The sequence below is a fragment of the Colias philodice genome, chromosome 14 (assembly GCF_061535455.1).
Source record: "Colias philodice isolate Cphi_HAF_F1 chromosome 14, ilColPhil1 Martin Lab GWU primary, whole genome shotgun sequence".
NCBI classification, from domain to species: Eukaryota; Metazoa; Arthropoda; class Insecta; order Lepidoptera; family Pieridae; genus Colias; species Colias philodice.
The window spans coordinates 10,349,158-10,363,813 of NC_143099.1; the positions used below are offsets into that span (position 1 = coordinate 10,349,158).

The 14,656-nt window shown below is 33.5% G+C and overlaps 2 protein-coding genes and 1 long non-coding RNA gene across 7 annotated transcripts in view; 1 reads left to right on the forward strand and 2 right to left on the reverse strand.

Annotated features, from left to right (window-relative positions):
• Nucleotides 1-534: 534 nt before the first annotated feature.
• On the reverse strand, nucleotides 535-2,756 carry LOC149483029 (8-oxo-dGDP phosphatase NUDT18). The gene has a single exon (XM_089703195.1). The coding sequence runs from the start codon at nucleotides 2,557-2,559 to the stop codon at nucleotides 1,558-1,560; it is 1,002 nt and encodes a 333-aa protein (XP_089559321.1). The 5' UTR covers nucleotides 2,560-2,756; the 3' UTR covers nucleotides 535-1,557.
• LOC149483030 (uncharacterized) lies at nucleotides 535-10,917 on the reverse strand. The gene is made up of 2 exons (XR_016316579.1): nucleotides 10,091-10,917; nucleotides 535-676 (listed from the first exon to the last, which is right to left on the reverse strand). It is a non-coding gene; the product is annotated as an uncharacterized LOC149483030 (long non-coding RNA).
• The window catches only part of LOC149483031 (protein TAPT1 homolog), an 87,342-nt gene continuing 76,325 nt past the window's right edge, over nucleotides 3,640-14,656 (forward strand). For all 5 annotated transcript variants that reach the window (XR_016316576.1, XR_016316575.1, XM_089703157.1 and 2 more), the window contains exons 1-9: nucleotides 3,640-3,912; nucleotides 3,998-4,262; nucleotides 4,431-4,744; nucleotides 5,071-5,168; nucleotides 5,704-5,942; nucleotides 6,332-6,520; nucleotides 7,001-7,150; nucleotides 7,708-7,810; nucleotides 13,979-14,113. Coding sequence is in view for 3 of the 5 variants with exons in the window: in XM_089703157.1 (XP_089559283.1) it covers nucleotides 3,795-3,912; nucleotides 3,998-4,262; nucleotides 4,431-4,744; nucleotides 5,071-5,168; nucleotides 5,704-5,942; nucleotides 6,332-6,520; nucleotides 7,001-7,150; nucleotides 7,708-7,810; nucleotides 13,979-14,113 (1,611 nt within the window). In the remaining 2 variants the exon portion in view is untranslated. The remainder of the gene's footprint in view (nucleotides 3,913-3,997; nucleotides 4,263-4,430; nucleotides 4,745-5,070; nucleotides 5,169-5,703; nucleotides 5,943-6,331; nucleotides 6,521-7,000; nucleotides 7,151-7,707; nucleotides 7,811-13,978; nucleotides 14,114-14,656) is intronic.

Consider the following 14,656-nt stretch of genomic DNA (forward strand, 5'->3'; position numbering starts at 1 on the left):
AAAAAAAAAAAGTTCAAATTATTGCTAAAAGATTTCCTCAACCACGTGTATTTTTTTGGATACGCAGTACGGCAACACTGAATGGCGTCGTATTTTCGTAGAAAAAATTTTCGAAGTAAAGGAGAAATTTCGAATAATACGATACTTAGTTATGGTACGTGATCCCAGTGTCTTTCTTATTTTTTGTTGTATTATTTTTAAATAGTTTTATGACACAAATAGGCACTTTACTTCAGATTTTGTTCATAATCTTTATAAACTATCGGTTCGCCCTCTCCACACAATGCTTGTGACACCACTGTGACACGACTGGCTTGGGTACGCCGAATTCGGCGTACTTTTAGTTGCCGCATTTTTCAAGTACGCCGGCGGCATCTAGACGTAGCGCGCGCGCGGAGACCAATCCTTAATCTAAGACGATGACATATTAAATAATTCTCTTTCTCATGTGAGTGAGAAAAAAGACTTAACGAGGTCTATAGCTTTCTCTGTCTACGAAAATATGTAATTATGGTGTTAAAAGAAACAACAGAATTAGAAAAATATTTTATTAAGAATTTAACATATTAATATAATATAATATATGTAAATCAAACATAATATGCAATAAAATGCATAATAGCACCTTGAAAAAAAATGATAACAATATTCAGATTATTGTATAATGTATATTATACTTACATATGAAGACATTTTACCTATGTATATACTTATATACATAGGTAAAATGTGTATATGTGTATACTTTAAGTAGCTGCCTTTTTGATAAATAAAAAATACAATATGTTTTACCATACAATGTGCATACAGTTATGTTTTAATTTGGAGATAGTTACAATACTTATCCTCAATGGAATGTTAATTTAATACTGATTTTGTCCTTATTGAATATATATCTATAAAAGTAAATTAAATATCATGGCTAAAAATTTAAAATAATATTACTTAAACCCATCTTTTTTGGTCTCTTTGATTGCATTAATAATTATTTTCAAAAAAGCATTAGGGTAAGTACCCACCAGAAATATTTCTTTTTACAATATTTGAATTTCCCTTAAATTTTTGCTATTGTGATTTAGTTTGCTTGCAATATAACAAAATTAATTCTACTAAAAGTGATTAATTTTCTGGCAAGCAAAAATTTTGTTAGTAGGTTAGAACTTTAAATATTGTCCCCATTCACCCGTTTTTCTTATAATATGTTAATTGTTTTGTTAAACTTCTTAGATTATTATATGATGATTGAAAAAAAAAGATATATTATGGGCATTAATACTTTAAATTCAAAACTTTCAAGTAAAAATAAGCTTGCTTGTAGCTGATAAAATATTCTGATTTCAGATCCATGAAGTAATAAATAAAAAATAAATAAATAAATACATTCGGTAAAAATAAAAATATATATAAATAACCACCTTTTTTGGAAACAAATGTTTCAACTATACATATAGCAATTTTTAAGACTCTTCATAAATTTGAGGGTTTGCTCTTAATATAACAGAGAGCCAGCAGTAAATGAGTATTTGAAATTCAACGGTACAAAGTATTTGTGTCATTTTAACGTACAACATGCAATTCAATAGTAGAATTTTTTCTCGACACAACAGGTAAGAGATTCCTTTCAACTTCTTGTGACAGCTCATGCCAAGCACATTTACCAATTAAAGGCACTTCCTCAAGAGGAGGTCTGAATACTACAAGTAGCGAGAGACAGCAACCATGAGCTGAAGGATCGGCTTCCACATTAAAGAGGCCCAATGGTCTGTGCTGTGCAACATCAGCCCCAAACATTTCAACCATAAACCTTCTCAATGTAGAATGAACACTTTTAGCTGGATTTATTTCACATGTAGGAAAATGTATAGAACTTTTCTCACTCAATAATACATGCAATCTGTTTGTACTTCGTTTTTTTATTAGGACTATAAGTCGCAATAGATCTTTTGTGTGTGGAGTTGGTGCTGGTAGAATGTTTTTATGCCAGGTTTCACCAGGACGGTTTTGTTTGTACATTTTAGCTCGTTCGATTAAATGCAAAACGTCATTTGCTCGTAAAGTTATCTCATCTAAATTCGAAATCCATTTTGCCTGTAAAGATTCTTTATCAGCTTTTGCTGGGGTTTTGAGTTCGCCACCAGTCACTTTTCCCGTTAAAACAAACCTGTACCAAGTACCGCCCGCGGTTTCCACGACTAGTAAAGTTTCTGGTTTGCAGTACAGTCCAGTTTCCTCGAGTACCTCTCTTGCTGCAGCTTGAACAATTGTTTCGTCTTTTTCCATACGGCCCGCAGGAAGATACCACTTACCGGCACAACTTTCTTTGGCCTCTTGCATCATTAAAATCTCATTATTTTCATTCAATATCACACAGGCTACGACATAAGTTACATTACTGCCGAGTACAGGTTTAAAATTAGAAGGAGTCGTTGGCGTTATGCCTTGAGATTCAGCAACAGAATTCTGGTCGGCTATAGTAAAATCGCAAAAATCATTTTCATCCCCATCGAGGCCTAAACCATCGAGTAATTTGTTAATATTCACGTCCACTTGGCGCGACATAGTTACCCACTTTTAAATTTAAAATTCTACTTACATTCACAATATTTACCGACAATAATTTAAAAAGCATGAAAAACTTTTAGATTTAAGTTAATGTTAATGTTTATATTCGAGTGAATTATAAATAAATATTTTTGTACTATTGTTAACACTTTGACATTGTAGCTACATGATCGAACTCAATCAAAAAACCGGAATGCGATATGAATGCGATGGCGATTACGGTACGTAATACGTATAGCGGACTGCGGAAATAATAAATTCACAACTTCACGAGTCAAGATTCAAGAATGCGGATTGAGCAAGTTCGTGTTTTGAGGGCCCGTGTGTATTTAACATTTAATTTTTAAAGATAAAATAAGAACAGTTGTTCAGTTGTAATATTGAGAATGAAAAGTAAGAAAAATGTAATAAGTAATTATTATTATAGTAGTAGGTACCTACCAGTACCTACCTACAATGTATAATAGTTACAAAATTAGCAGTAATTCATAAAAAAAAAACTAACTTGCTCAAATATACGATAAACAAACGAATATTCTAGATTAGTTAGCCCAAAGAATACTTATACTCTAAAAAGTTAGCCTTTTGGCTTAATTTATTCAAGTTCTCAGATTTGGTTTAAACGAGCATGCATGCATGAAATATTATCATAGTCGTCCGTTTTGTCCTTTTTAATTTAATTTAATTGTATGGTCCGGTATCATTTTACAAATATTTAAATACACACGAGAAAACCATTTTTTAAAGTGAAACTTTTATTACATCGTCTCAAACTTTTTAGTCTGTGTAGCGCATGTCGCGTGTATCGCCATCGCGGCTGCCGAGTAGGTATACCTACTCGGCAGCCGACCGTCACGCGACATGCGCTACACAAAGCAGTGTTCGGAACCGTTCGAACAGTTTCACTTTTACCGTGGTTTCATAAAACCACACAACATTTTTTATTTTTAAATTAGCGCTTTGCAAACATAAAAAACGATAAAATTAAAAAATCACAGACGCAAAATTGTTAGTGTCAAAGTCACGACTGATATGAGATTACTTACTCTGTAAGATGACATTTCGATCTGTCATATCATGAAATGTTTGTCTGCTGTCAGAATTTTGTCTGTTGTCGGTCAAAGTATTTTTAATTTTATTTGGGTGTAAGTTGTTTATTAGTTGTGCGTTTAAAACTCTTACGATTCCTTTAACAATGTTTTTAAATTGACGACAAAGTAAACCTGTCTAACATGACATTAAAAAATGAAGATTTACAAGAGCACACCAAAAGGTTACGTTTTAAGAATGTTAACCAAACTAACTCCGGAGAGTTTACGGATAGGGCGAATAAAGAGATAAAAAGCAAAGGTAAGATTTATAGATAAAGTAAAAAACTATCTGTATTAAATTATTATTATTCCTTATGTGTTTTGATTTATCTTTAAATTTCCAGATGCTGAAAAAAATGCTTCACTGTTTACATTTCTGCATGTAGAACTTACTAGAGGCTATTTATTGGAACACGATGAAGAAAGATTCTCAGCTAGACGAGAGAAGGTGTATTCATTTATTAAAATACCACAAGAATTGGAGAAATTTATGGCATATGGATTTTTCCAATGTGCCGACTCGCTTCTGTTCATTTATACATTTCTTCCTTTAAGATTTATAATGGCGTTTTGGTCCTTTTTGGAAAGATTATTTAGAAGATGTTTTGGGTAAGTTTTATGTTAAAGTAGTTATTTTGTTCATTAATATGAAGCATAAGCTATTTAAGTTCCCAGCCATATTAGTGTATAATTCTTAATTGAGAGAATTATACACTAATATTGCTATATTCTAAGTTGTTAGAAAGAAGATCAGGTACTATTAAATAACTTTTTCAGGTTTTGCTCAAACTCCCATAGAAGTATACTAAAACCGGCTGAGACGTGCGATGTACTTAAAGGATTCATACTCTTAATATGTAGTATATTAATGTGTTATATAGATACCAATATGATGTATCATCTAGTGAAGAGTCAGAGTGTTATGAAGTTATATATATTCTATAATATGTTGGAGGTTGGAGACAGGTTGTTTTCAGCGTTTGGACAAGATACAATTGATGCGTTGTTCTGGACAGCAACAGAACCAAGAGATAGAAAACGGGAGCATTTGGGTGTCATACCGCACTTGATTTTTGCTATGATATATGTCTGTATCCTTTTTAAATGATATGCAGATCTAATAAGACTTGAGAAATTTTTTATTGTAAGAATGTATGATTTTGCAGTGCTATTTATTAAATCTCATGTTTGTCTGGAAATATGTGTTAGGCAAAATATTATCATCAGATGTAATATATTGATTACTTATTATACAAGTAATTGATAATTTACTCTTTTTGACTGTAATTTTAAATGGTTTATGAGTGATATTTACATCAAATTATGTTGACAAATTTTTCTTAAATTATTAATGAAATATAAATTGTTTTTCAATAATAATAAACATTGCAATACTATTTTCTTAACATAAATTCAGTTCTCCACAGCTTACTAGTGTTATTTCAAGCGACAACACTCAATGTGGCATTCAATTCTAACAACAAGAGTCTACTCATCATTATGATGTCCAATAATGTAAGTTGAGTCATTTAGGTTGCATCATTTAATTAGCGCAATGCTAACAATATGCTAATAAACAATGGCTATTGTAGTATATATGAATATTGTGATGTTCATCTTTTATATTGTTGATTATAATTTAGGTTTTTGATTGTTGAAAATTAGTATGAATTTATTGTTGAATGAATCAGGAAATAAACTTATGTTACAGCCAAGCAGTTAAATGGCTAATAACACATATTTTTACGTTATTAACAGTCATTAATAGCCTAGGCTCTTGATTAAATAGCAAATTTATACAAACAATTTTTTTTATAATACTAGTTTTGATTTTATTAATAAGATTGTATTGAATTGCATTTACTACTTAAATAAATTATTTTTCCTATATCCAGTGCTGGGACACATAATTTTGTATAATTTTCAATAATAAAATATTTCTCCATGGATAACTGTCCAAGGTAGAAGCACACCTAACTAGGTGTGCTGTCTTCTACCTTGCCTGGAAGATTAAATACAATCAAACTTTATACAATGATTGTTTTTACAGTTCGTAGAGCTAAAAGGCAGCGTATTCAAAAAGTTTGACAAGAACAACCTCTTCCAAGTGTCTTGCAGTGACGTCAGAGAGAGGTTACATCTGTCCGTACTATTATTTATAGTAGTGCTACAAACTATGAAGGAATATGTATGGAAAGAGGAACGGTTTTGGATTTTGGCGCCAGACTGTGTGCTTGTTTTGACGTTTGAGGTTATAATTGATTGGGTGAAGCACGCTTTTATAACTCGGTGAGTAATAAAACATTTAAATATGAGAGAGAGAGAGAGAGAGTTTGTAGATGTTTTCATCAAGTGCAAATGAAACCTTTATATTGGAAAAATACAAAATTATAGTACTTACCTATATAAAATTTTAAACATTTCAAAATAACAATTAATCAACAAATAATTAATTTGAATTATAACATGAATTTAAATCATCATTGTCTATGAATTTGTGTCTATGCGTACGCATTGTGCGTATTGAACACGTGCAATCAAACGTTCGCAACTCACTCTTTGCCGATTTCCGCGTTTCGCTATTTCACAAATACCATATATGTATTTGCAATTATGATGATGATGATATTATTATTTTAGCCAAATTAAAAATCAATTATTTTTTTTATCATATTTAGTTTCAACGAGATCCCCTACGGCGTGTACCGCGAGTACACAGTGAGCCTCGCGTACGATGTTGCCCAAACTCGGCAGAAATATGCGTTTAGCGATCATTCGGACTTAGTAGCGAGGCGGATGGGCTTTATACCACTTCCTTTAGGGGTGGTTATCACGAGAGTATTAGTGCACGCTGTTAAGGTTGACGGGTGAGGATTTTTTTAAGGGCTGATTTTTCAATCCTTGGTTAAAACTTATTTGTCGAATAATGTATAAAACTACCATTTTAAAAACGTATTCTAATTGCCCGTATTTGACAGTTTACGTGACATTTTAATATTATCGTGTAATACTTTATTTGACGGATAGGTTTTATCCAAGCATTGAAAAAGCGGCCCTAAATAAATGAGATAACTTTTTTTTGGTCTATGGTTTGTCAAATGCTCTATGGCTAACAAAAATAATAATCTGTGTTCGAAAAAGTTAATAGAGAAATTCTATTCTTTATGCCTTGATAGTAACAGACTTCATGTGTTAAAGATTTTTCTTATAATATATTGCAATAGGCTGCCAAATTGTACATTTATTTTAAGTTATATTTATTATAAGTGTGCATTGTACAATAAAGTGTATTCTATTCTATCGCACACCATACATTTATCTTTTTAAAATATAATATTATTTGACAGATTCGCGGCAATATTCCTAATATTCCTAGCTTACATATGCCTGATAACGGTGCGTGTGTTGATATCGATAGTGATACTGGGGAAAGCGTGCGATCTCATCACGTTGCACCAAAGCGAAAAGACTGACAGCCATCAGACTACGCCTAAACGGTAAGATATTATCATTAATTTTTAAGCTATTGCATAGCTTCTATCGCGGGCCTTGAGCGCGGGGACCGAATCCAGAAATTGCGTAACGAAAAACCTCACGCTCCCCACTCCGACGCGCGCGGAGGTGTGGCTTGAAGGCATAGCATGCAATAGCTTTACCGCGGCAGTCCCCTAGTGACACACGTCTTTTTTATAGTCAAGAAAAAAGGCTATGAACGGAAAGAAAAGTAAAATTAATAATCTTCTTGTTTTTTATATTGCTTTGTTACAACGAAATTTTGAGATTAGAGAAGCAGTCTAGATGTTTGATGAACATAAGATTATATTGTTTCAAAGGAAAAAAAAAGTATTCTCAAATTTAAAGACCAAACAACTTATATTATATACATATTTTGACTCGTATGATTCAACAATTTATGAGTGTGCTCATTATTTAACCATATTGTTAGTTTTTTTCTTTAGTTCATACAAATTGATCCAGTTGTTTAATCTTATTAAATTAAAATATCCCAATATTCAAACCAATACAATAATGTAATTGTATATTTATTTTTCAGAGAACACAAAGACTTCAAAGAGATCTACACACACAAAACGCCAGAAAGCGAGCCGCCAGATAAGAAGCCTCAGTTGAAGTTTTTGGTGCCCAGTGATACCATTGTGAGTTTTTTTTGTAGTGAAAACTTCTTTAGCGGCGTTGAGCACTTTTTCTGTAATGGGTATAAAATCTTAAACTCGCGTCAGGACACGTGGCCTGATCGAAAAAGCGTAAGACGGATGGATATCAAACATGCTCAACGTTAATAATCAAGTTTTCACTTCTGCCGGCACTCCCGGAGTGCAACCCGTCTTTTTTTTTATTTGGTAACTAGGTTACATTTATTATCAGCGGCGGCCTTAGGGGGTGGCGAACGGGGCAATCACCCGGGGCCTCGCTCTTGCAGGGGCCTCGCGCAACAAGCAACAACCCACCCAAGCAAATTTAAAAAAATGAAAATGTGTGCGTGTACTGAGTATGTTCATGCGTGTGTAATTGTGTATGAAGGAAACGACGATATTATCTCGGTGCTGAAATACATAATAGAAAACAAATTAACTGAAGTTTACCCCACTATCGAAATAGTCCTGAGAATTATTGCCACCACACCTGTGACAGTTGCGTCTGCTGAAAGGAGTTTTTCGAGGCTTAAAATAGGCATGACGACAGTATCCATAAATGATCGAATTAGTGTTTTTAAGGGAAAATGTATAATAAATAAATTAAAGATAATGACTTAGAAATATTAAAAACATTAAGATTAATGAGATTATCAATAAAATAAAACATTGAAATTCTGTATTCGGCCATTTTGACTGAAACACGCGTGACGTCACGTCTATGTAAACAACTTCGCGTCAGGTGTATTTTGTTGTTATGAATATTTTGAGAATACGCATTTTTATTTATTTTCTATTTTTTCACGTATGCTTTATCGACTCAGAACAGAAATATAATTGCGAATTCACGAATATGTGGTTCGAGTTTCTCTGCGTCAAATTTATACAATCATTATTCCTTTCATATTATTTTCTCGCTTTTGGGTATTATTTTTATGTAGATTCACATTGCAATACTGCACACCACTTATAAACTTTGAAATTAGATTCTATAACACTTAATAATTAAATATTATTACGTATTTACGTAAGAGTGACGTCACGCCTACGCAATTACACCTGTGAGCTGTTTTGGCACAGTTAATAAATATTTATTGAAAAATGGCTTTTATCTTCGTTAAATTTAAGTATATTAGCGAAATATAGGGTTTTTCTTGTTTAATAAACGTATACACACATTATGGAAGAGGTTTTGAAAATCTTTCGTCATGCCTATTATTAAAACATATTTGAGGAATTCGATGACACAAGATCGGCTTTCAGCCCTTGCTATTCTTTCAATCGAAAATGACGTAGCTCATTCGTTGGATTATTGTGCTTTAATTAAAGATTTTAGCCTTAGGAAAAGCCGCAAATATCAATTTTAAAATTTATCATCTCTGTATTTGTTAATTTGGTAAATCTTTCTATGTATACTTAAATATATAAATATTTTAAAACTCAAATTTTATTCATTTGTAACTATAACTTTATCATTTCTCCTCAAACATGACAAATACCTAAACCAAACAACCAGACCTACTTTCGCATCACATACATTTCACAAAGAGCAAAGGGCCTCGCAAAGGGCCTGCCGCCCGGAGCCTCGCAATGGGTAAGGCCGCCGCTGTTTATTATAGTAGTAGTCATGCCGTGCTATTATTGATCAAATGAAGAATGCGCAAGTATACAAATAATTTAAGTAATTGCACGCCTCATAAGCGAAGCGTTGAGGTGGGTACTACTGTCACTTCGCGCAAAACATCTGATTTTTCAAACTTAAAATGTCTTTATGTATCATACATTGCACTTGTAAGATAATACATACACACACATATTAAGAAAAAACACTATTTTTAACGTTCATGATATTTTTGATGTCATTTTTGTTATTTAAACTAGTTAAAAAACAGTTTAAAAAAGTTCTGTCTTGGACGTCCGTGTGTCTGTATGTGCGGATCCTTTTTCTTGTTAACACGATAGCAACCGAAATACTTTACTAATCGAGTCTTTTTTTTTCTCTTACGCTTGAGTATGCTCAGGAACAGAACCCTTTCATTTTTCAGGGTCTGATTCGATGTGGTTTAATTGTTATTAAATAAACAAAAATAATAATTAATAAATATTTATTAAAAAAAAATTATGAGGCGTGCACTTTTGGATTTTCCAAATTATTTTTTTATTGCTCTTGATATGACTGCTGCTCCGATGCATACCTTGACGATGACGTTGATGGTAATGATAATAATATATAATTTGATGAATTTTATATTTTTGGTTTTATGGCATTCAAATGCTTTATACAGGGTGTCCCAAAAAGTAGTGATGAACGGAAGCTGGGAGGTAGAGGACCTAGAGGGCTATCCGAATCACCCCCATGTATGTTATGCGATTTTTCGTATTTTCGGAGTTATGACGTTTTTTTCAATTTTTCACCTATCGTCGAGTACGATGTTATTTTCACTCATGGTGACGTCAATTATTGCGCTAGATGCTTGATTTTTTTTGTTTGCTAAGCTGAAAGATAGGCCAATTCAGTATGGCAACATTTACTATCGTTAGATCTTCGAATGGAATAAAAAAAAGAATTAAATTCCAAGAAAGATAAAATTACCCAGTATGTTCACCACTTCAAGGGCCCGTAAAAAAATAAAATCACATAAAAAAGCTTTCCGTTTGGCTTTTAAAAACTTGCTCTATCTATCAGGTAGCTACCCTGAAAATTTCATTTTATTATTCAGAAGGCTTCAATCGAAAAATTTAAAATTAAATGTGGTAAGTGCAAAAATTGAATTAACATGATGATCAATAAAAACAAATTAAAACCAATAACAAGGTGTTTAATTATTACCAGAAATTTTTAAAATGACCCCGCTGTTGCTCAGTGCAAGTGCGACATCACCGTAAAAAGTTGTCTTTTAAATGTCTGAATGCCCTTTTATCATTTTTAATGGTTTCTTCTGCTGCTATGAATTTTCGGGTTATTTCGTTCAAATTGTGGTATTCTCTCAAGTAGCCGAGGTCTTTTAGTATCCCCATTGAAACAAATCAATGTGGTTTAGGTCGAGGGACCGTGGAGGCCAGGCTTTAAGGCAGGCGTCACCGGCGCATGCGCAGGCTGCAACGACCAATCCATCTTTCGTATGTATCTTTGCCTTTTAGCCTGGCCTCCACAGTCCCCGGACATAAACCCTATTGATTTTTTTCCGTGGGGATACTACAAAGTCGAGAGACTGCCACAATTTGGACGAAATAACCCGGAAATTCATAGTAGCAGAAGAAACCATTAAAAATGATAAAAGGGCATTAGACATTTAAAATACAACTTTTTACGATGATGTCGCACTTGCACTGAGCAACAGCGGGGTAGCTACCTTATAGATAGAGCAAGTTTTTAAAAGCCAAACGGAAAACTTTTTTTATGTGATTTTATTTTTTTACGGGCCCTTGAAGTGGTGATGTTCACCACTGGGTAAGTTTATCTTTCTTGGCATTTAATTCTTTTTTTTATTCCATTCGAAGATCTAACGATAGTAAATATTACCATACTGAATTGGCCTATCTTTCAGCTTAGCAAACCTGCCTGAAAATCTCCGTGTGAAAATCTCCGTGTGAAAATCTCTGTGTGAAAATCTCTATGTGAAAATCTCCGTGTAAAATCTCCGTGTGAAAATCTCCGTGTGACAATCTTCGTGTGAAAATCTCTGTGTGAAAATCTATGTGTGTAAATCTCTGTGTGAAAAATCTCTGTGTGAAAATCTCTGTGTGAAAATCTCTGTGTGAAAATCTCTGTGTGAAAATCTGTTTAAATCTCGGTGTGAAAATCTCTCTGTGAAAATCTGTGTGAAAATCTGTGTGTGAAAAACTCTGTGTGAAAATCTCTGTGTGAAAATCTCTGTGTGAAAATCTCTCTGTGATCATCTCTGTGTGAAAATCTCTGTGTTTTTCTCTGTGTGAAAATCTCTGTTTAAATCTCGGTGTGAAAATCTGTGTGAAAATCTGTGTGAAAATCTCTGTGTGAAAATCTCTCTGTGAAAATCTCTGAAAATCTGTGTGAAAATTTCTGTGAAAATCTGTGTGAAAATCTGTGTGTGAAAATCTCTGTGAAAATCTGTGTGAAAATATCTGTGTGAAAATCTCTCTGTGAAAATCTCTGAAAATCTGTGTGAAAATCTCTGTGAAAATCTGTGTGAAAATCTGTGTGAAAATCTCTGAAAATCTGTGTGAAAATCTGTGTGAAAATCTCTGTGAAAATCTCTGTGAAAATCTCTGTGTGAAAATCTCTGTGAAAATCTCTCTGTGATCATCTCTGTGTGAAAATCTCTGTGTGAAAATCTCTGTGAAAATTTCTGTGTGAAAATCTCTGTGTGAAAATCTGTGTGAAAATCTCTGTGAAAATCTCTGTGTGAAAATCTCTGTGTGAAAATCTCTGTGTGAAAATCTCTTTGTGAAAATCTTTGTGTGAAAATATCTGTGTGAAAATCTGTGTGAAAATCTCTGTGTGAAAATCTCTGTGTAAAAATCTCTGTGTGAAAATCTCTGTGTGAAAATCTCTGTGTGAAAATCTGTGTGAAAATTTCTGTGTGAAAATCTCTGTGTGAAAATCTGTGTGAAAATCTCTGTGAAAATCTCTGTGTGAAAATCTCTGTGTGAAAATCTCTTTGTGAAAATCTTTGTGTGAAAATATCTGTGTGAAAATCTGTGTGAACATCTCTGTGTGAAAATCTCTGTGTAAAAATCTCTGTGTGAAAATCTCTGTGTGAAAATCTCTGTGTGAAAATCTCTGTGTGAAAATCTCTGTGTGAAAATCTCTGTGTGAAAATCTCTGTGTGAAAATCTCTGTGTGAAAATCTCTGTGTGAAAATCTCTGTGTGAAAATCTCTGTGTGAAAATCTGTGCCTGTCGCTCGCGACTGCGCTCGCGACAGTAAGTGACATTTGGCTTACAGTTGTGCGTAGCAGTATTACGTGATGGTCATATTTTACGAAACTATATGCTTATTTATAAATTTATAATGTCCAAACTCAAGTAGGTATATGAATTCATTCAGAAGTATCGTGAAAGGCTGCTTATGGCCTTTCACGATGGCCAGATGTAACGCTATGAAATATCATGTAGCTGTAGGAACGCTTGCAATGATTTTTTTAAAGTATAGATACGTCACCCGGGCACGTTTTTTTATGTGATTTTATTTTTTACGGGCCCTTGAAGTGGTGAACATACTGGGTAATTTTATCTTTCTTGGCATTTAATTCTTTTTTTTATTCCATTCGAAGATCTAACTATAGTAAATGTTACCATACTGAATTGGCCTATCTTTCAGCTTAGCAAACAAAAAATATCAAGCATCTAGCGCAACAATTGACGTCACCATGAGTGAAAATATCATCGTACTCGGCGATAGGTGAAAAATTGAAAAACACGTCATAACTCCGAAAATACGAAAAATCGCAGAACATACGGTGATTCGGATAGCCCTCTAGGTCCTCTACCTCCCAGCTTCCGTTCATCACTACTTGCACCCTGTATATTATAAAGCTAGTATATATTTATAAATTTATAAAGAATAGAAAAAATTCGATCAAAAATTCGATCGTCCCGCGTCGTGATCGAATTTTTTTTATTCTTTATAATAATAAATTTATAAATATACTAGCTTTCCGCCCGCGGCTTCGCCCGCGTTTTCAAATAAAAACCCGCATAGTTCCCGTTCCCGTGGGATTTCCGGGATAAAACCATTGAGATAATATTACTACGTATGGAGGAGACACCACGAACAAAATCTGTGCGCCATTTTTTTGCTCTAACTAAGTTTTAAAAATTATTATCTAGTTAGGTACTTACCGATAAAAGTTATTCCTTTGCACTTTTCCGTATTATTTGTGCAATATCGTAACACACACGAAGCCATATTTGATGCGTTTCACTTTAAAACAAATAAAAAATGAGCGTGCAGTTAAGCTATATGGCGTATGTTGAGCGGAATATAAGTGATGTAGACGGTGTCGTCTCCATATGTATATCTCAATGGATAAAACCTATTCCATGTGTTAATCCAAGTTACCCTCTATATGTGTGCTAAATTTCATTGTAATCGGTTCAGTAATATTTGCGTGAAAAAGTAACAAACACACACATACACATCCTCACAAATTTTCGCATTTATAACATTAATATGATAATTTGTTACAGAAAAACGAACCGCGTGTAGACTCTACAGGTGCGGCGGCCATTTTCTCCAATAGTGCCATAGACCTGAACGGTGTGTGTTATCTCAACGATAATCTCGCTGAGATCAAACATGAGCCCGATTATGATAATGAGTTGGTAAGTATAATATAGTTAATGAATAATCTTATAATCTTATAATATATATATAAATCTCGTGTCACAATGTTTGTCCTCAATGGACTCCTAAACCACTTAACCGATTATAATAAAATTCGCACACCATGTGCAGTTTGATCCAACTTGAGAGATAGGATAGTTTTTATGAAAAAAAAAACGTAAACGTGTAGGTACCACGGGCGAAGCCGGGGTGGACCGCTAGTAATATTATATAGTTTCGGTCATATATAGGACTCTTGAACTGGTAAAACAATGATTTTCACTGAATCGAATTATCTTTTATTGATAACTTGAAGTTGTAAATGCAAAAGATTGAAAAAACAAACTGTATCAATTTTCTTGAACTAGAAACTAGGAACTGGAGTCTTTGCTGTCTTAAAGTTAGTTGTGTATATCGCAGACCGCAGTAGCGAATCTTTTATCATGTGAACTAGACTAGTGACGTATTCTCCTGGATGAACTGTTTTCCTTAACACAGGATTTTCCTAGTTACAAAGATAGATACAACAACAACGATTTATT

What these genes read in the sequence shown, in the direction of transcription:
- LOC149483029 (XM_089703195.1), bottom strand. Translation starts at nt 2,559, where the DNA reads ATGTCGCGCCAAGTGGACGTGAATATTAACAAATTACTCGATGGTTTA.